Below are 23455 nucleotides of genomic sequence, written 5' to 3'. Positions count from 1 at the left end.
ACTTAATGTAAATTAAGGTATCAAAATTAGAAATAAAAACTCAATGTTATTTTAGATAACACATTTTGAGCGCATTTATTTTGGCAGCAATTTTTAAACGACGGAAGATTTTTTTTTTTTTATGGTATTTGTATGATAGTAACACAAATTAAGTCGACATTAATAAGCACACAGCTCTTCAACCCCTGTTATTCATCGTTTAGACTTTAGGGCCCTTACTGGGGTGAACTCCCTAATTCACAGGGTAGAGACCCTTATACTTGCTATTCCGCAACTCTTAATTAAAGTCTAGTAATTACCGTGATGACTTTCTACGAACTGTTTGTGTTGAGTCTGAGTAAATGTGTATAGTCTAGTACTAGCTATAGAAGTGGCAAACAAGTTTTGGACGCTTAATGGAAATAGGTTTTGCAGTATTAAAGCCGTGGATAGCTGCCGCCTTTTTACGGCGCAAAAGAATAGGAACAAAATGCAAAAATGATTACAAAATAATCAGTCTAATGTAATTCTATTTATAACTTTTGTAACAACTTAATAAAACAAAATATGAAAAATCACAATTGAATGCAATGCATAGAATCGAATAATTCTCTTAATTACTTGAAACAGATATAGACAAATATTTAGAGGAATGCATATATGAGTCAAACAACATATGATAATGAATAACTATTAATTTTTACGTCCACAGAGTCTGAAAATAATGTTAATAATTATTTCATAAAATACAGCCGTCTCTCAGGAAAATTAATATAACATATTGTATTAGCATATGGGAAGGGGCCAGTAAAACAATTGTTTTAGAATTATAGTGGATATAGGGCTCTTTTATAGGTAATGCTATTACTATTTCGGTCATACAGATTTCTAACGGTAAAGCTTTACAATCACATCTAATTACGTTCCGTTAGTAGCTGTTGGTCCTAAATATAACTTCCAAAGCAACTCTCCCCTTTGATCAAAAGCTGTTTTCAAAAAGAAATAGGGATGTTATAGGCCGATGTTGTTGTAGTGTTAATTAAAATATACTACGTTTTGTTTTATAGCTTACTCTCGTTAAATATTATCATAATAGTCATTTTGAGAAAGAAGTCAAATTTGAGAAACTGTATTAACAGATATTATAGTTTGAGAGAAGTAGAAAACCATAGACGGACACGGTTTGAGTCTGACTGCGTCTTCCTTCTCTAAGAGACATGCAAATATTTGATATTTCGTTTCTTTGTTAGATAGTTAGATTTAAAGCACAAGAAAAGACCTTTGTGAGAGACGGAAATGACGAAAAAGGATCTTGTTTTTATAATATGATTTCTCTTCCTTAGAATTGAAGTTAGGCTCATTAAAAATCTTTCAATAACCACTAATGTAGACGGTAAGAACATTATATATCTTAATAAGTTCAGTATTAATAGAAACTTTCCTAGTCTGGATCGAAATATAAAATAGAACTCTTGACCAATTTAGTGTCGAACTTGATCTAAAAATGGTATTATGAACCAAAATAATACGAAGGTGATCGGTTAAGTGCAGTCTGCTGCTTAATGTATACCTGAAAATAGCCCGTCCGGTTTTAGCTTAACGACATAATTTCTAGGAACTTTGTGACCTGGACTTTGGGAACGGAATATAACTCAAAGTTAAGCGTAAAAGACGGAAAACTGAAATTTTTGTCATAATGATGGACTGATATTTATATATTTATTTATTCAGAAGATTCACAGCACAATACAGAAATAGATGTATATATATAACATTGTGGGCCAATTACAAATCTTCACATATAGTTTTTTTCTTCTTCTTAAAGCGAGAAGGTAAACATGCCAAATATTTTAAGTGTAAAAGAAAAAAGAAAAAACAGAATTTACTTAGTTGACAATGAAAGGTTAATTATCAATGCATTTCATTCATCATGGTTGAAATAATTTTGTGTCAAAGCTATCCTTGCTGTCCTCACACTCTCAGCGAACATATCAATGTCAATCGTTAAGTCATTAAATTTGTTCGCCGCTCTAACCATAAAGTTGCTCCCTCTATAATTTGTGTTTACTCTGGGTACATGCAATAGATTCATGATTCTTAGTGTTTTGTTATATGCTCGAAGGTTTATTTTGCTTACTAGCTCGGTACAATCGACCGCACCAGTAGCAATTTTCATAAGGATATTATGATATTACATTTGCACGCCTATTTTATATGGCTGATTGTGCGGTCTTTTTTTTATAATTAATCAAACTAAATGTACCACTTTCTTTGCAAATAAAAACTTATTATTATAACAATTAAGCAAAGTTGGTTTTAGTAAAGTTTTTTATATTACACTAAAGCCAACGAAGATAGAATGATTAGGTTTGATAGGTGTGCTTTAAAGTACCATACACAATTAATATTCGCGAATCATTCAAAGTTTAATAATTTTAACCTCACTTGACATGTTTTTATTAAATATCGCAATCTCCTTACAAAATAGTACACGTTTATTTAATTAGTTTCAAATATTTTAGACCGGACTTGCATTCCATTCTGAATGAATTATTTTTTGCTGGGAAATGAACCCTGTATCTTCGAGTTTTAATTTGCGTTGCATTATTATTGTTGTCTCTCACACTATTTAAACAGATTTTGATTGATTTTTTTTTAATACGAAGGAAAGTACGATTATGAACTGGCAACTACATATTTTAGAAGTACAGACAGTACCTAAAGAACAACTTTTGCTAGCTATACAAAGTATCATGATGTTTTGTTTATTCTTTATTGGATTCCCTCTTAAATGAAAATTGCATTATTTCATAGCGAACGCTGCATTCATGAATTTTAATTTTCCGTTCCCACTGAATGAACGGTAGATTTGAAGTGGTTTAACTTTATTTGCATTTTCTGTAACTTTTAAATAGTATTTTTCTGTCGTATTTTACAACCTATTCATATATAACCTCCTTTGACAGCACTCTGCCCATAAAACATACACAAATTACAGTTGTCAGTTCGACAATCTTTGTCAAATTTTAGTGCTATTTCCCGGTATTTTGCGGTGTGCGTTTGTTGCTTATTTTTTTAAAGTTTACAAGAAAAAAACAATTATGTCGTCTGATTTGTGTACAGACGATCTTAATGATATTGATACAACGTTGATGACGTTGCGTAAACCTACAGAATTGAAAAAAGTTATTGATTCCATACCCAAGCCTGTAAGAGCAGTCCCCAAGAATGGACTCCCAATGTGGTACCGATTGGGTTTGGAGAATAAATTGCCAGTACCGAAAATGCCAAAGGGCAAAATTATTTTCTCACGAGGAAAAATTGGTGAAGATGTTAGTATAAACTTTTAATAGATCATTTAAATAAAGATGGTAACTATGTTGCGAGACGTTTATCTGCCTTGATAACTTTTACGCCTAAATATAGCTTACATTTTGTATTTAAGATTACCATACATAGTATATTATTCGTAACCTTTAAATTAATATAGTTTATAATCATGGTAATGATATAGGCTTTCGTGTTGATGCCTTTAAGAAAAGAGCGTACCAGTCTAAGCTTTACAAATATCCATGGCTGGTGTTTAGCACTTCATCATTAGCTCGTTTGCTTTCATATAGAAAATATATTTTGCTCAAATGAACCGAACATTCTTCAAAGTATTAAAGTAATATCCTTTTAAATCTCTCTCATTACGTGCGAGCGTGAGTACTGAGTACCCTTGTTTCGTGGAACTGTAATACAGCCAGAGATTTGAATCATAGATGTTGCTTGTATAAATCAAAATTAAAACATGAATGTGTCATTGTTAGACGGTTTACCATACCGTAATGTAACTATAAAGTATGCCTTCCTGAGCCTCATAGTTAAAAATTTTGAGGATCGTAAAGTACATTAATGTCAATGTCAATTGTATCTCAAACTTTCAAATTAGTTAATATTATAGTTATAGTTTCATGCATGTTAGAAATATATTTTGTGTGTGTTCACCGTTGTCGCCGTAAGGGTGCGTCCACATCTGGCGAATATGCCGCGACTGTGCAGCTCGCGAGCAGCTTGCGAGCTGCGCGCGTGCATTTTTGGTCGTGCGCCGATCATGCGCCGCTCGCGCGCAGTTCGACAGATGTGGACCCTTACGTTATCTCTTGTTGATGTCTAACAACTCATAGAATGACAGTGTTAAAAATATTCCAAATATGTTGTAAACAAGCTGATTTAGTCTTTACTAATTTCGAATTTTGTAAACTACAAATTTGGGTTTTATACCAATTCTTATAAAAAAATATTTGTTTACTGTACGAAAAGACCTCCTTCAGCGAGACTAAAATGTTTTAGTAGTTTGAAATCGCAAAGTTAGGCATCCTTGATGAATGTTATGACAATTAGCAACTGTGTTATTGAAATATGTTTCAATTACTCTATTATTTCTGCGATCACAATTATTGATCTATGAGTATGTGAAAGCCCATAGCAAAGGCATAACATTTCGTTTGGTTGGTTAAATCTACACACATACACTTCCTTGTATCGGGTAAGAGCTCTACACACAAACAACTATATAAAGTGGCTTGAAGCGAAGGGCGCCTCTATGATTTTATTATTTAAACCCGATTACGAGTATAGCAAAATATAGTAATACTTTAGGATAACGTACATTTCGCTATAGTATTTATTAGGTATATAATTTTCTACTGAATTTGAATTTCTAATATATACTATTCGATAAACCGTTTTAAAATGTAACTATCTTAATAGAACAAATTATATAGCTTTCTTTGTTTATTTTTTTATGATTAATGTTAAAAAATAAATAATAAATTACATCAGGTATCTTGATGTACTACAACTGTTTTTCATAACTTGCAAATACAAAAAAATAAGTTGAACCACTTGAAACTAAAATAAGATTGACATTGTAAAATTACTTTTTAACTTATTAAAATTCAGCCGCCTACAATTTACAACAAACTTTTTAGTAGTAGAGACTTACTAGAATTTCGATTCTTAATCTGAGGCTTGTAACAAAGTAGGTCATCTGGGTACAACAAAAAGGGGAATTTGATTACAAGGATTTAGGAGTCTAAGCATGGTATTGTGGCGCGAACAACAATATTCATTGCGTGGTTTAGTCGGATTTATATTTTGATCTATTCTCGTCACGATGACGGGGGCGTCGCGATTTCCCTTCTATTGCGACGCAAAAGCTCGCAGCGTTGGATTTTTCGATTGGTTCAATATATGTTTCGTGGCTGTCAGTTCGCAAAGAACGCTTTAAACCATATTCGTCTAAAGGTCGATTTACATCAAACGAACATAGAGCTAGAGCTAGAACAAGAGCATTCTTTCGTAATCTTTTAGTGTAAACGAAAGCTAGAGGTATCGATTTACATCAAACGAACATAGAGCTAGAGCTAGAACAAGAGCATTCTTTCGTAATCTTTTAGTGTAAACAAAAGCTAGATCGAATGTTCTTTGCTCATTCGTGTCAATTCTGTGGTTAGTATTGGTAGTGCTTCGTTATGTCTGACTCTGACAGCGATATCATTATTGCAAGTGCTGCATTTATTATTTTGTCGCGAAAACTCAAAAATAAAAGAAGGAAGAGACGTTGGTGGGTTACAAATTTAATGCATCGAAGGACACTGGATAATGTAGGTGAAACAATGACGGATATGCGAAAACAAGAAGAAAGTGGACAATTCCAAAACTTTTGTAGAATGGCGCCGGAGGATTTTGATCATTTACTATCTCTGACCATCGAAAAAATTCGAAAATCAAGTACGAATTTTAGAGACTCGATTCCTGCATATGACAAACTAGCAGTCAACAGGCTTCTATCATTAATAAACATTTTTCTTGTGACCAATCCATAATTTAATCGATAAGATACGTAAACAATCGCTAGAACACAAGAACGCTTTGAAAAGACCGCTCAGTGGCGCGAGCACGTCCGAACACGCTAGAACGCTCTAAGCAACTGTTCGCGCGCTCTTGCGCCGTTTACATCAAGCGAACGAGCATTCTTAGAATATTCTATAGAATCTTTGCGAACGCACTAAGAACAACGAAAGAATGCTCTACGCCTGTTTACACTAGAAGAATTTGATGTAGTGGGGATAGAATGAGCATTCGCTCGTTTGATGTAAATCGACCTTAAGATCCCGCTATACAACGACCTTCACCGAGATTCTTATTTAATGAAACTTATTTTATATATAATTTAATATGTCAATAAATATAATCCATATGGGTTGCCTAGCAAATTTCAGTCCAGAGTATTTTTAATTAATTTAAAAAAAAAATTTTTTTTTACATTTCACCGGTATGATTATTAGATAAATTCTATACCAATCGAAAGTATGAAGCCCATAGAATATGCAAAAGTTAGGTTGTTTTTAATCAATTAATTATTTATTGTGTAAATTTTTTATGTGACACTAAAGTATATATACATCTTTAGTATAAAAGAAGGTTTTAGTGATACATATATAATACTACCCTGATTAAAAATATTGATTGAAAAAAGTTCAAAAAATTTACTACATGCAAATTATAAATTTTTTTTTTAAATATTAATAAAACATACTCTGGACTGAAATTTGCTAGGCAACCCATATGGATTATATTTATTGACATATTAAATTAAATATAAAATAAGTTTCATTAAATAAGCATCTCGGTGAAGGTCGTTGTATAGCGGGATCTTATACTATATTAAGTCCATTTAAATGTTACAATTTGAGGGCCAAACTGAACATTTGTTAGAGGACGCCGACCGCCATATTGGAAAAAGGGACGAAAACACGTTTTTGGCTATATCTCCTAAACTATCCATCGTACAAAAAATTTGTGAAGACATATTTTGTATCAAATCGCTTTGCCTACAATTATGTGTGTGTGACTTTTTATCATAAAGCCACAATTCTAATGTTATAAGTAAAAAAGTGAAAAAATTACCCTTTTGCTTATTAACTTCTTTTCTTTTGATTTTATCAAAAAATTATGTCAGGACAATTTTGTAGAGGATCTCTTTCTATATATTTTTTTTAAATTTCGTTAATTGGAAACGCTGTTACAGCGCTCCAAAGTTGACCGGGTTCGTCAATGCTCATGACAATCCGGTCAAAACAACATTTTTACTTTACGTTTATGATCTCTCGTTTAATTTAAACAAATTTTTGGAAATTTTTGTTCAATTCCAACAATTTTACGTTTAAATCTGTTATTTTTATTCAGATCTTTATTATTCTGGAATATATTCTACAGTTTCAGATCAAGGACTCATCAAGTAGCTGTATTATTTAATACTTATTAATATTTAATTTAAAGGAAAGTTATTTAGGCTAAAACGATTCAAATGGAGGAAGACGAGAGAAGCTTTAAATGTTCATAAATTTCAATATCGCCAACTGAAAGAACAGGAAATTTATCGCTTTCAGCGTTACTCAGTCGGCTTCCGGCATTGGCTGCCTCGTCATACTAATTTGTTACTTACTAAATAACAAATCTCATAGGTTAAAGGTAGTTCAGGTTACCTTAGGAAAATTATTATGTTTTGATGTCTATAAAGAGTATTTTAGTTTTAAAAATGGACTTCTTTAAACTAAAGAATAGGCGTACGCCTCGGAATTCTTTTGTTGTTGTTTGGGACAACCTTTTGACTGACTCACATTGAAAAAAAAATTAAGAATGTAATGAAATGATGATATATTTAATGGACTCACAGAGAGCCTAATGGCTCCTCACCGTCCCGGTTTTTTGGTCTATTAACGTGATTTGGCTTTGAATACACATAATACATATGAATACAATACAAAATAAATTCGGGGCTCGAAAAAAATCTGAAATGTCCTTGAATCGTCTTTGTTATCAGGGATCGACTTCGACCTGTCTGTCTTGTATTGTTTAGTATTTTACGCATTAGATGGCGCGGTCGCAGCATGAGATTGGGTAGTGGGAGGGAAGTAATAAGGATAGTAAAATTACTTAAGCTTTTTATTTGTGATTTGTAATCTTAAACGCTATCGAAATGTCCATGATTTTTGTCCAAGCTTTCATTTTGTTTTAAGATTTAAATTATTATTATATTTATTATTTGCAAGGATGAATATTCCAACAAATATTCAACAACAATAAATTAGCAAAACAAGTTTAATATAAATTATTATTCTATAATTATTTCTAAGCATTCAGTTGAAAATTTCAATCTTTTTTAAACAATTTGAAATACTGTCAAACGTATCTGAAGATAAGTGTTTTTTTTATTACTTCTTACAGGTTCGTCGTCTTGGTTTAGGTAAAGATGGGCCGACTCCATCTTTTGACCTTACGGACCCATATTGTAACAACGTTTCCTACGACTATGTTCCTGTTCATGATCCACACTTAGCGCATCACTTCGCCCAGAAACCAGCTCGTAACAGGATGAAGTACCTTGGTTACTGTACTAAGGACGGACGCGCTGTCTGCTCTTTAAAAGACTTCAATCAATATAGAAAATATCTATACAATCAGTTTATGGACAGAATTCACTTGGAAATGAAGAAATTAGTAAGTTTTTCAAATAACCAATGTAAAACAGTTACAGATCAGATTAAGAAATTATATTTGCAATTCTTTTATTTCTTGGTTCCGTTTCTGCTGTACAAATTATAACATCTAGTATTTCTTGCCATCAAATGACGACAAATGCAAGCCTTACATTTAAGTGAAATGATTGTAACCACAATTTTCTATAAAAAAAGGTTTGTCATAATTAATTAAACTAGCTTCAGATTTTTAATAATTATCGAAAATGTAGATGGAATTCTAATAAAACGATTGAATAAAAACTACGAAATTAGTTGTTAAAAATGTATAAACACGAAATTGACGTGAATAACAATCGTATCGAAATTACAAACATCCTGATAAGAAATCAAGTCATGCTTTTATAACGATTAAAAACTTATTTTCTCATTAATTAAGTGCTATAGGATGAACGCGCCAAAGATGATTTAACACTGAAACGAGTGGAAGTAGATGTGGCAAGAAGGCTTCAAGTGTTTACGAAGGCAGAACGAGCGCGGGAACATTTGGAAAGAGTGGCGCAAGAGCACGCTGACGAGTGGGCAGAGAAGAAACGTTTGTTAGTATAATATAATTCATATTAGTTCCAACTTAGATCCTCGAATATACTTTAAAAAAAGTGTGCGTGTACTTATGTACGCGCGTAAGAAGTTATACTTCTTTGGCTTTCTTTATTTTTTTTAAATATTAAATAATTAATAATAAATATTTAACGTTAATAATTTAATAATATTTAATATTTAGTATATTATTCAATTATTAATTAATATGAATAAAAATTATTGGCATAGCTGCTAACTTCACGCAAATCCTTTTTCTTTTTGGGCAACTTCATTCTGATAATTTTGTGTCACGGTGCGCGCGCATCGTAAAATTTCACTCTCATCAATTTTTTCATAACGCGCCTAAAGAAGTATAACTTCAAAAATATGGTCAAAAACACTCATCGAACTAAACCATCATTTATGTCAAAAGTCAAAAATCTTTTGATCATATAGGTAACACAATGTACACTTATGAACGTCAAAAAAATAAATGTAAAAAAAAATAAAAAAATAAAATATGTTTATTATGGAACATAAGATACATGTATCACTTATTCCCCGTCATTAAATTTGAATTTGTAGGCATCCCTACTCATCGGCAAAGAAGACAGAGGGTGTAGGCCGAGAGAAAAAGCCGGCGTAAAAAACTCTCGGTACTCTTTTAAAACAGCAAATCATCAAACAACACTTATTTATAACAAATATCGCAAATTAATTAGAAGTAGCCTGTCTAGCACTAGTCCCAGGCCCTTTTATCAATTAGATAATCGTTGACTTTATAGTAAGCCTTTTTACACAGCTTTTCTTTAATACATTTCTTAAATTTATTGAAAGGCAGTGATAAAAGAGCTTCTGGGATTTTATTAAAGAAGAGTATCCCTTTCCCCAAAAAAGAATTACTAACTTTAGATAGTCTAGTACGGGGAAATTGCAGCCTGCGTTTGTTCCGTGTATTAACATTGTGCGTATGTTCTATTCTAGTAAACTTATCACTATTTTTGTATACATACATAATATTTTCATAAATATATTGCGAGGGAAAGGTAAGTATATTAATTTCCTTGAATTTATCTCTAAGAGATTCCCTACATTTTAAATTATAGATTGCACGAATAGCCCTCTTCTGCAGGATGAAAATAGTTTCGACATCAGCAGCATGACCCCATAATAATAAGCCATAAGTCATTAAGCTATGAAAGTAACTAAAATAAACAAGTCTAGCTGTATCGACATCAGTTAGAGAGCGAATTTTTTTAACCGCGTAGGCTGCAGAACTAAGTCTCTTCGCCAATCCGTTAATATGAGGGGACCACTGAAGTTTTGAATCCATGGTGACTCCGTGTATATAAAATGCTTCTGACTTTACATTTAGTGCCAGTTCTCAAATCAAGGGCGCTATGCTAAAATCAAGAGTCGAAAATTAGCGCTATCAAAAACATACAGGAGTCTTAGTTCTCGCTAAGTTTTAAATCTGAATTTTACCCTGAATGCAAATACATTGTATTTTGTAAGTTTTCATTCTATTTTCTATCAAGTTTGGTACAAAAGTGCCCAAAATCAGACAGTCAATATGTCAGTTGGTTGCTATTTAATAAAAATCTATGATTCTATGGCTATGTTAATACAACATTTCTACTCTTAATAATTGATTAGTTTAGCCGTATCCAATAAAGACTACATTACGTTAACAGCTAAACACATGTCAATGTATCAAATCAAACTAAAGTTGTTATGTAATCAATGTAATGAAATGTTTGTACCAGCTGAGTTTCTCCAACATCTGTGCATAAATCGGAATTCAATCGTAGTTTTGTTTGCCCTTTCAATATTTACATAGTTTTGGTAACATGAATTAATTTTGAAATTAAATATTGATCTCAAATTTTCGTCATGATAATAAATACTCGATATAATTTTTATTAAATAGAAAACAAATTAATGTTTTGTCCACATTGTCCTCCCCTTGCGCAAACATTGTTGACCCAATTCAAGTTTAAAGTACATTTATGAACAGATTTAAATTAAAACACGAGCCCAATTTATATTTTTCATTTCAAAGCATAAATATTTAATTAAATACACTTAAAAAAATTATAAAGCTAATATAAATAAAAGTACAAGCAAGTTTTTGAAGCAATTCAATGAAAAGGTCCTTAAAGAAAAAAGGGTACCAATTATTTATCTCTTGCGAGTTTAAGTTACACAGGTAAACGTCCTGCCTGATTACCACATGTTCTATAAAAAAGGTATTCAATTAAAAAACTTTAAAATATAGCCACCATTATTTAAGTTCAGAAATTATACGTAAAACTTGAAAACAATATTTTCCAATCGCTTTATCCCCAGGCTATATTTTAATTATGTAAAAGTAAACAACCCGACCCGGTTTGGCTAAAACTAATTGCGTGGACATAAAATGAAAACAAACTGTAGCTATTAATCCGGTAGATCCTCACGTAGGAGCAAAGCTTGTTAGTCCAGTGATTGTAGGAATTCGTTTAAAATTGTATTACGACTAGCTGTATCTATGAGTTTGAAAACTGTTCAATGCTAACATTAGTATTTAATTTGTATTACAGTATTTTGCACAATACATTGTGAAATAGTCGTAGTGCATACAAAAGATTGTATAAACATTTTTGTAAATGAAATTTTTTATCATAATTTAACTTTCACCAACTAGCACAGAAATAATTTAAGGTAATATATATTAGGCGTCTAGCAACGACCTTTTACAATTAACATTCTCTATTAAAAGGATTAGAAGACAAGGGAACCTGTGATCTCCGAGCTTAATAGGTTTAACATAGTTATGGCGTTCAAAGGAACAAATTTCTAAACGTTATCAGAACTCAGACTAACGGCACAGAATAAATAACATTATGCCCATAAATTATAAATATAATTGTTTAATAATTTATGGATATGCTACGCCGTAGACTGCTACATGTCTGTAGCCTTTAACTTTGTACTGTGTCACTTAAGAATTATATAGTTCGTTAATTTTGTAACAATATTTCATCCTGTATTAATGATTAATTAATATGTATATAGAAAATATCAATAGTATGAAATTATAGCTTTAGTTAAAGGGTTTTAATATTTTTATTACGCAAAGTAACTGTCCTTTTTGGCATTTGGCCAGAAAGTAGCAGTTGACAGATGTTTACAACTTACCGGCAAATGGAGACATTAATTTATACCCGACATTGCATAACTTATTACCCTGTATTTACACATTTTTAGGTTCAATGAACCAATACTTACAGTCGAATTTTTATCAAAACTTTACTTCAATAGAATTGCTATTATTTAGCCTTTATTCTGTACGAGAAACACAAATTGTTTTAAATAATTTGAAAACTAATCACCTCATTGTGCGGCATTTAAGAGTGGTTTTGTTTATCGCTATAAACTAGACAATAAATAAATCAAAATTCCTCACTGGTATTTCCTCCCTTCAGTACATCTCGCCGAGATTGCAAACTTAGTAAAGCATATTTGCATAATCCATTTAGTTGCGTCGTTGAAGCACTCTTCTTGCTGCATAGAAACATGGAAATGTGTTCGTCGCGTACTGTACGAGCCAAGGCTGTACATTTTGCTCTTTTGCCTGGGAGAGTATGTACGAGCCAAGGCTGTACATTTTACTCGCTCAGGCTTCCTTAGTTTAAGCTTAATTATACCCTATGTAAGTACGTGCCAGGGCTCGTACATTCCGATCATCTACAACCGTGATGATTCCCTATGTAAGTACGTGCCAGGGCTCGTACATTCCAATCACCTACAAGCGTGGTGTTTGTCTTATGTAAGTACGTGTCCTGGCTGTACAGTTTGATCACTTATAAGCATGACGATTTCCTAAATCGTCGGAGTCACGCCCCGAGAGTATAGCCCGACGTAGGCACTCTCTTCGACTGTTACAGCAGTCATTCATAATTAACTAAGTCATAGGAGTTTCACCCCGGGAGCATAGCCAGATGTCGGCACTCTCTCTGATTGTTAGATTGCACTTATTATATAGCAATTAACATAATAGTTATTATTTCGCTCATATTCTATTGTATTACGCGAGTAAGTTAAAATTATTCTATTATTTCGAACCCCTGATGATCCAGGAACCGTACACGTACCAATATCGCTGTTTACTTGTTAAGAACTTTTGCTTTTAATAGAAAGCAAAAGTTTAGTTAAAGTCAAAAGTAGATTCACTCGATTATTATACATCGATATGTATAATAATCCAGTGAATCTATAACCCTATATGGTTCTAGACTAGTCGATGAGGCTTCTGAGTCTGATATTTGTCATCAAGTATTAGTTTTTAGAAACGCTATGAAAATTTTTCCTCACGATGTTCCATTGGAGCAAGTGTTGTTTAGATAGAACGAAAAAGCCATTGGTGCACAACACTGAACTTTAGGATAGATACATAAAATGTTAGGCCTACACTACTGTCGACCAATTTAAACTAAGATTATGGTATTTTCTTTGACTGATATGGTAAAAAATTCAGGTATACCTCGTAAAAAGCGCAATTTTTAAATCGAATTAATTATGTATAGTTATTATACCCGCTAACAGAATTTTATAAAAACATAATAAAGGTACCTACTTGAAAACAAAAACAGAAATTCATTTAGTATTTTCAAGTTAATTAATCGGAAAGGTACTTGCAATTAAAATGACTTCACAATGTTTCTTTTTTATTTCGTTTGTATATACATTAATCAAAGGGCGCAACGAGATGTTTTAATTAAAAGGAACGAGCTGAGTGCATCTAGAGTCGTGAGTTTCAGTTTCTGCCTAGGTATTTTAGTTTCTCGCCTTGAGTATTACGATTTAATGCTCGCGTTAAGTATAATGTGAAAGTTAAGCAGTAGTTTAACTTTGCTCTATTTCTGAAGTATTGAAATACTAACTTGGTCTTGCCCACATGGAATAAGGATGTTTCCATCCCACACTTCATCCTTCTTAGGCAATTCATTTACGATCTCCGCCATTAAGTTGTGGAATACGCAGCCCGACTCCGTACGATTGGCTACCTCTCTGTCATCTTTTAAAACTCTTCTGCCCTGCGATTCTGTAACTCACTTCACGAATTCACACAGCGGTTTTCGCACCGGCGGTCTCTCTCAAATCAGTCGTGAAGCAGTCCCACCTTTTCAGAATGCCAAATCATAAAATGACTGCTTCACGACTGAGGAGACTTTACTTCACTGTATAATGATTTCTTAACCTTATCCTATCCTTATCAATCGTGACTTGTATAATTCTTATGTTTCCTTTTACATCACTATTCGCTGTTTATGAATTTGTAAGATTAGCTTTTAAGTTTTTAGTCTGTTATTTTTTTTTGTATTACTTTAGATTAAGGTTCTATATATATATATATATATATTTTTATATAACATTTGGTTCTGCACTTCTCGCACGCATCATGTTTCTTTTTTTTTTTTTAGTTTTTCTCTTTAACTAGGGTTGCCTGAAAGAGATCGCTTAGTAGCGATAAGGCCGCCCGTTGCATCCCTTATAATTTTTATGTATTGTGTTTCTTTTATTTGCAACGAAATGTAAATAAATAAAAAATAAAAAAAAATGTTCATCTATTTAAATTTTTAGAGCAAAAGAACAAGAAAAGAAAGTACAAGCTAGAATGAATTATTTGGCGGAATACAACAAAAAACAACGACAAGAGCGCGCCTTGCGTGCAGCAGAGAAGCAGAACAGAATAAAGCAGCGTGTCCAAGCAGCTGCCGAGATGGAACTCCGAAGAAAGATTACGATGGTTCGGCAGTGGAGGGCGAATGAGAAGAAACGATTGAATAGACTTAAGCAAGAGCGAGATGAGAAACAAAAGAAACAGGATGATCAGGTAGGTTGATTTTCCTAGATTATGTTGATTCATGCTTCGTTCCTCTAAAACAGAGTTCCCCAAACTTTTTTATGTTGTAGACCCCTTGCCATGTTTTTCCGTGTTGGGTAGACCCCCTACTTACTGATATTGATTTCCTGTAAATTTAAAAATTTATTGCGACCACAAATCGAATACCAACATCCTACAACTTACACAATTTTATAAACATATATATAATATTTTTTTTACTTCATAGGTACTTTTATAAATAATGTATATGTTTTGATATTATCAGATAGAATGATGCTAGTAAATAGGTACTATCAGTGTATGTGTTGAGATTCACTATCGTGGACCCCCATTTTCATTTCATGGACCCCCAAATTTTTTTTCGCTGACGTAGACCCCTTGCAGGTTGTCATAGACCCCTAGGGGTCGATATAGACCACTTTGGGAATCACTGCTCTAAATCATCAGTGCAAATTAATGTTTTAATTTAAATAAACATTTCAGGCGAACAATAAGTGGGAAATGCGTGTAAATGCACAAAACCTCAAAATACAAGAAGAAGCTTTGCTTCTCAAAATTTATACTGAGGATATGAATGCTGCCGCCATGAGACGAGTTAGGTAAGATTTAGATAATTTTTACACGCTTTATATTAGCTTCACCTGTATGTATGTATGTATGTAACCGACTCCTTCGGACTCGATTTTGACCCACTTTTAACGGACAGATTTAATTCAAATTTTGCACACCTGTCAAAGATCGATGACAATGCAATAATCCGAAAAAAAAATGAAAAAATTAACTAAAAAATAAAAAATAGTTAAAAAAAACTAGAACACACGCTTTTCACTTTTTAGTATGATGTGCTTTAAAAGCGTGTGTTCTAGTTTTTTTAAACTATTATTTATTGATACTGTAAAGTCTTGAGTTCCCCGTGCAGCTGCAGTGTTAAGTACCTATATTTTTTGATAATATTGATCAAATATTGTTCGTGTGGTATACAATTGCAGAAAGGCGGAGGTATATGCTTTCAACACGGACTTGGAGCTCGCTCGCATTCGCCTCGCCAATTGGAAGCAGATGCACGGTGGAACGGCTAAAGCTGCAAACCTTGTGCGCAAGATGGGTGCGGAGTTTGAAAAGGTAATTTTTGAGCATGTTTTCCTACATTTTATTTCAAAAATCACTAAATAAATTCAAAGCCCTCGTTAAACGTAAATTAACCAATAGAGCTTTTTATAAATTTGACGAATATTTAAATGATCCTAATCCTTGGGATTGATTTCCCAGTTCAAATAATTTGTATGACTCAAAACTTGGCAATTAAAAAGAGTGGCGGAAAGTTTCTTGCCAGTTCTTCTTGCCCGCTCTACGCCCTTGACTTGCGAACTGGTAGTAAATGTAAATTTACAATTAATTTAACTTCTTTTGACGTTCATAAGTGTACTTGTTTACCTATATAAGTTATTTTGAGTTTATGTTGAATCAATAATTGTATTAAATTTTAGTCGAAGAGAGGGGCTAAAGGCATGAGTCCGGAACTTGCACAAGAATTGGCGACGGAAGCGATGAACGCGGCCGTTAGTACGGATGGCGATCGTCTCATGACACTGGGTCAGGCGAGGGCCTGGATGGACTTGGTGACAGTTCTTCCGCCAGCACCTATTAGAATACTTGACGAGGTAATCAGCATAGTAATTATAATAATAATCTATTTTAATTTTATAGAAAAATAGGTGACCCATGTTGTCTATTTTGAGGCTTATGTAAGTTTTTTTGTACTTCTGTTTGTTCGCAATTGTTTTTTTTAAGAGTAAATGTAGCTTATAAGCTTAATAAAAAAATGATACACAAAAGGGTTGAGATACAAGGAAGAAGTGGCTGGCTTATGTGGGTTTATCGCGATGTTTTTTTCACCGTATTAAAAAGTGTTAATTGCTCATGCAATGCAGATATGATTTGAACGCTCAACCTTAGGGTTAAGAGTACTCATACTTAAGCCTTAACTTTGCTGTTTAAAATAGAAATAAATTCTATATTTTCACATGAAATTATTATTTTACCCAGTCAATATTCTCCTTTTTCATCTTCCTAGCGGTTTGTACGTGGTGTTGCCCTGTTCTGTTGATTTATGATATGTTATTTATGGCAATGTTTATACACCAGATGTTAGAAAGCGCCGTGATGGAGTTCGCCAGGCGTCGCGTCAACTTACTTCTCAGAGATATTGAAAGAATGGTTAAGTCCAGGGCCGCTGTTATTTTCTTCCAAAACTATAGACCTGCACCTAAAAAAAGGTTTGCTTTATTTTTAATAACTCGATTTAACTATGTTACTTACTTTCCCCATAGGTTTCAAAGGTTCAATTTTAATTAATTCATTCAGAACTGGGTCAGCCAATCGGCAGGAGTCATATAAACGTCAGAACAAATTTGAAAATACTGAAATGTTACCACACTTTATAAAACACATAAATTACATTAATTATTGACTTTAATTATTATTTAAATTAGTCTTTTTTTTTTTATTGGACAATTTACACCAATTGACCTAGTCATGCTAAGCTGGTGAAGCTTGTGTTATGGGTACTAGGCAACGGATATACATACATATTATAGATAGATACACATATAAATACATATTTAAACACCCAAGACCTAAGCACAACACCAAATGCTCATCACATCTATGTTTGTCTCAGCCGGGAATCGAACCCGGGACCCTTGGAATCGCAGTCAGGGGTACTAACCACTAGACCAAGGAGCCGTCAAGGAGTCTCAATACAATATATCACTTAATGAACGTTATTACATTTAAACCTATCAAGGTCTTTGTGATTTGTATCCAAAGCGTGTAAGACCTTGAAGTAAAGCTAGATTATTTTATTAATGTTAAACACCTCAGGTCGCATAAAATTATCAAGGTTAGGCGTTCATAGGATGTGAAAAATTCATTCCCTATTACATTTTCAAAGGTCTCAAGGTTTCGGCTTTACTTATTCAAATCGTATTTTTATATGGGTTAACATACAGGTATTAAAATACGTTACGTTCTTCTAAAATTGTTGTACACTATTTAACATAATGTTATATAATACAGCATGCAAAATATATTAGCATGCACGAAACTCATTAACATAATAAATGACAAAGTTGAAAATTTATTTAATATTGCTTTTAATAATAATAAAATTTGAGTAATTGATTGCTTTATTAAACAAAACAGACAATTTCATATGTCAGCTTAAGCTTATCATAGGCAAACAAGATCGTATAATCTACCAGAAATTTTTCGTCATGAGTCAAACCGAGGCCCTACTCTTTCACTTCCAATAGAGCTCTTAGTCTGCAATAGCGATACTGACAGCATCGGGAATCCCATTTCAATCATGTATTTTTGTTCAGCGCTATACCTATGTTGCAACTTCAGCGCTACGGACATTGAGAGAACTGCATCGAACTTGCATACAAAAACATCGAGATCGCTGTCGCTTTTGGAAGTTACAGAGCAAGAGCGCTGCAGTAAAAAAGACATAGAATCTTAACATACGGTTTTACGCTATCTTAGCGGATTTGCAAGAATGTGAATTAAATGGCAGGGCTCGACCAACGACACATGGATGTTCTGGCCCGCCTATTCGAGCCTCCATGGCCATCCATAGGCAACACTTAAAACTTCTCAGTTCATATCTTGAGTGTATGCACTTTTTTTACCAGCTAGTTAAGAATATATCATATTTGTTTTGTTTGTGTATGCCGACCTACTATCGAGTCTTCATGTTAGTTTTAGTTTGTTTCGTGGCTTTGTTGGCGCGTCTTTAAATAAGTAATTATATTGTAAGCTCGACTATTATTATAATCAAATGAAAGCCGAAATGCAAAAGGGATCAGTGATATCTTAAATATTTGTGGAACTTGAACAATACAGTCCGATAACTAACACCGGAAGTTACATTGCGATAGCTATACGCTGTTATTATAAGCTTATCTCATATATTTATTTTTATGCTAGTGAATGAATCATTATCCAATGCATCGGTTCTATAATATCAGTAAAATCTCAAGTATTCACATCAATATATAACAGAGCAATACATTCATTAATATCAGTAATCTTAGCCTAAGATTCAACGACAAAAACATTCCTAGATTTCAGATGAGGTAAATTTTCTTTGTTTTTTGTAAGACTTCTAAAGGAAACCGATCATTCCGTTAACATGTTTCAGGCGTAGCAAAGTGTCTCGTTGGTCAATACATGTGGCGACGGAACTTGCACGGCAGTTCATCCATGGGAAAGGCGGTATCGGTTTTGGCTCTGTGGTCAATATACCTAATGAAACCACAACAGATTTTGAAATGAAGAGCGTCAAAGATCGACCTCCAACACCAGTGGTATGTTATTTATCATGTAACATGTGAATGCTGCATTAGTTAGCAATAATAGTCCCGCTAAGTCATGAGTTAATAATAATAATAAAAACTTTATTTATGACAAAAGGGTTTGTGACATAATTCATATTAACTAGAAAACAATTATTACGTGGTACATGTTTAAATTAGTTTAAAAAAAAGATGATAATAAAAATAAATAATAATAATAATAATAGTTATAAATTTAGTGTTACAAATGAAGTGAATGAGTGTGTGTGTGAATAGGTGTGTATGCACATGTATTTGAGAATTTAGCTGAAAGTTATTATGATATATTTATTTATACGTAATTGTTTTCTTACGAGTTTACAAAATTATATAACGTATCGTCGCATAGTTTGAACTTGAATCGTTTAAAGATTTAATATGGTTTAACAAAAATCTATGAAATAGTTTTAAATTAACAAAACCCGATATAGTATTAATATGCCTTTAAGTAACTTTCAAACAAGCACTACGATTTTTTTTTACAATTTCAATATGTATATTTTATATAACAGCCGTCTAAAACAAAATTGGCTGAAGTGACGTTCTCGGACAGAGTTGAAGATCTTCCCGACCCAGTGGCCGTTGGATCTTATCTCCCCGAGAGAAATAAGTTGCTAGAGGTACGTTCGTGCTATTTAACGCAAGTAATATGTACTTTACCAAATATATGCTAAGGCTACGAATTGTATGTAAGCACAAGTGTAAGCTAATCTATACTTATTAGAGCTGCCTTGCGATTCTGTAACTCACATTTCGAACTCACACAGCGGTTTTCACAGCGGCGGTCGCACTGAAATCAGTCGTGAAGCAGTCATTTTATGATTTGGCATTCTGATAAGGAGGGAGCTTGTAGTTTATTGTTTATCAGAATGACAAATCGTAAAATGACTGCTTTACGACTGATTTGAGCGAAAGTGAGTTACAGAATCGCAAGGCTGTATTGTTAAATTTTTAATTTACATTGTAATTAAAGTGTCATAAATTTTTTAAACATGTAAACAATGTCTCTTTTCATCGTAGCGTAGGTACAAAAAATAAGAAATAAAAAAATATTGGTTGTTTGTAAAGTAGGTTTACGATCGAGATGTTTACGTGATAACGTCTTATTGGTGATATAAGTTTTTGGGAAGTAAGGAATTAATGAAGATAACAATTTTTTCAAATTTTAAATTACATCTATCGTTTTATTCACACTTTTGATGATAAATTTCGGGTGTAAAATGACAAGTTTACTTATTCGACTATGATATACATTTTTCTTCATACATTCACGGAATGACTGGCAGCGCTCGAGATGAGACGGGAGATCGGTCCGTCTCTCTCTCGTTATACCTGCGATCGCGCTCGTGAGGTTTTGGTGTGACACAAGTTTCTGAACATGTCACCCGACTAAAACGATTTTAAAGACGTTATCACGTCAAAATAACTTTTGCAATATGATGGATATTTAATAGAGCGGTTAGTTTATTTCTATTTTACCATGATTTCTAGATGGTGAACGCAGCAGCAAAGTTACTGTCTCGTTCAGTGAGCCAGACAGTGGAAAAAGGAATGGATGTCACCATAGGGACAGTTACTCTACCGCTAATGAGACATCCCAGTACGTATGTTTGGCTTCTTAAACGATGTCTGACAAATTTCGTTGGACATAGTATTTTAGAAAGTTCTAGCTTGTAAAATCGAAAGGTAGCTTTATAATGTATCATTCAAAATGTTAATGTCATGAACATAAATAGACCGCTCACCGAGATGAACCTCAAACTCCATTTCGTTGCTGAAGAATGATAACCTCGTATGTCCAGAGAATCAAACATTACAGGAAATGAAAAAAAATGTTTCATTTCGTCAAGTGTTTTTGTCCATAGTTTTAGATGGTAAAAAGGACTTATTTATTAATAACATAAATAAGTCCTTACTTCATGATTATACCAGTTAAATGACTTAAGAGTGTAAGAATAAAAAATAAATGGTTTTTTGACATACGAGGTTATCATTCTAAAATGACGATATATAAATATAAATAAAAGATAGCTTTTAGATAGGCAGTGGTGGATATAGCGTTCTTCGTCCGACCTAAAGGGAGGGTCCTCAAACTAACAACTGACTGTCTTTCGTGCAGTGTTTAGCTAGAATCGCATGCTCAAACTAAAGCAATAGGCTTTTTGACAAGGTTTTAAAAACTATTTCAAATTATTTATTAGTACTATTCAATAATCACTATACCACCATACTTCTCTAGGCAAAATGGTGACGCACCAGTCCCGTTTTTCACGTGATAATTATCATTCGTAAATAACTAAAACACACATGTATTTATTAAATTTCGATAAAAAGCAGTCTCCGAGGAAATTAAATTCCAAGGCAGTATTAGGATTAGACAGGCGATGGCGTATCATTTACAAGCACGCTATGTCTTCGCCGTTCGACTAATCTGTGACTCTTGTGTCACGTGTCGTATAAAAATCAATATTTTTCATTATTTTACTTCATAACGCTTTTCAAAACAAATATCTTATAAAGATTGCTCTCAACAACACTTCATACTGTCAATAGCGTATTCATACCTCAACTGTACACCATGTTTGTATTCAATAACGCAGTTAACACAAAAATCACTGACATGACAAAAGGCTCATCACCTATTGTCTATAAAGTAATCTCTGAAACAGACTCGAAAATCTGTTGTATTTTGAGGTCTTCGATATTGTCCTACGATCCATCGGAATTTTTCAACAATAGAATTACGTAATTTAAATATAATTTCTTCTATTATTAGATATATAAGTTAAAATAAATATTGTATTCATTTAAAAAATCTTTTAGTTGAATGGGGGGAGGCTGTGGAAGGTCTTGCAGATGCTGTAGTAAACAACAGAGTACATGGAGACTGCGCAGATGTGCGTCGTGCCAGTGGGTATTTAGCGAGACGCATACTAAGCTCACTACTTGTGGATATGAAGCAAGAAAAACAAAGAAGGGTATGTGTAAAGTTTTTAAATAAAAGTATTCATCTCAGCCGTATATTGCGAAAGTTCGCGTATACTACATTCGAAAAAAATTGAAGACTTTTATCGCATAATATGACACAGGCCAATTTATTTGGACACTATTCATGCTGGTTTGCTGCCTCTAAGATATGTGAGATCTGCTCACTAGTAGACTGGCAAGGGAATAGATAAATAGTAGGAAGGTCCTTTGTTTAATCTCATATAATCAAACCATTGCATAACACATATGCAAAATGTAAGTATTGTTAAAGTAAATTAATCAAGCCGCATGCGTATTACTTCTGTATTGATTCACAGCCCGTATTTGTTCGAACGAACTTTTCAAAATCGTTCTAGCCAATCTTCACGGATTTTTTAAATGTACAATAAAGCGTTCACAGTAAAACTAGATAAATAATGTAAATATTAAACCACCCACATAAACGCAGATAATTTTTAAAGCCAAACCTTTAAAATTTTGGTCATTAGCAAAAAATAACGAGTGAAGATAAAGTATTATTATATATAAGTATTTCATTTGTTTCGATGTACTCTTTTATCTAATTCACATTTTGCCTTTTCAGAAACTGAGCAATGTCTCGTGTGAAGAGGAAAAGAAAGATTTTTATGTTCCTGAAAAAGTAGATAGCCCATGTAGCGCATGAGAAAAGAAATGGTAAAAAATATTGTACGATGCTTTGATTGTTTTCGATATTGTCTTTGATATTCGATTTTTTTTCTATTAAAATTACTCCTCAAATTGGTGTTGTTTTTTATTTTAGCTTTAGCCTCGCCATAAGTATTTTAAAAACATCAAGTGCCGAAAGCCCCATTACTAAGTAAATCTGTAATCTGTAAATATTAATGAAAAGTACAGGATAAAATGTATTACTTTCTTTAGAAATGAACTAAGCTAAGTGCACATTTTGGAGAGGGCACTCGAAGCATGAAGTGCCTCTACGTGATAGCGAAAGGCTTCATAAATTTTCTTTTGTCTTTTCACTCAAAGTGAATACCCACTTGCTTGTAAAACATTTCATAAATTTCCGAATTACGTCAGGATATAATATATTTTAGTTTCACGTAGTGCGA

The 23455-nt window shown here is 33.1% G+C and overlaps 1 protein-coding gene across 1 annotated transcript; it reads left to right on the top strand.

The window, feature by feature from the left end:
• Positions 1–2816: 2816 nt before the first annotated feature.
• On the top strand, positions 2817–23125 carry LOC125054071. The gene is made up of 13 exons (XM_047655748.1): positions 2817–3311; positions 8257–8529; positions 8955–9106; positions 14715–14967; positions 15463–15578; positions 15969–16101; positions 16467–16640; positions 17125–17255; positions 19184–19349; positions 19889–19996; positions 20868–20976; positions 22200–22354; positions 22948–23125. Exons 1-13 carry the CDS (start codon positions 3081–3083, stop codon positions 23026–23028), a joined length of 2082 nt encoding a protein of 693 aa, XP_047511704.1. The 5' UTR covers positions 2817–3080; the 3' UTR covers positions 23029–23125.
• Positions 23126–23455: the final 330 nt, after the last annotated feature.

Source organism: Pieris napi, chromosome 1, assembly GCF_905475465.1.
Source record: "Pieris napi chromosome 1, ilPieNapi1.2, whole genome shotgun sequence".
Taxonomy (NCBI): Eukaryota; Metazoa; Arthropoda; class Insecta; order Lepidoptera; family Pieridae; genus Pieris; species Pieris napi.
The sequence above is the reverse complement of the archived record's forward strand: the minus strand, read 5'-3'. Positions and strand labels throughout refer to the sequence as shown.

What these genes read in the sequence shown, in the direction of transcription:
- LOC125054071 (XM_047655748.1), top strand. Translation starts at nt 3,081, where the DNA reads ATGTCGTCTGATTTGTGTACAGACGATCTTAATGATATTGATACAACG. An exon ending in AGACCTGCACCTAAAAAAAG is followed by an intron (nt 17,256 to 19,183) that starts GTTTGCTTTATT and finishes AACATGTTTCAG; the next exon opens with GCGTAGCAAAGTGTCTCGTT. An exon ending in ACCGCTAATGAGACATCCCA is followed by an intron (nt 20,977 to 22,199) that starts GTACGTATGTTT and finishes AAAATCTTTTAG; the next exon opens with TTGAATGGGGGGAGGCTGTG.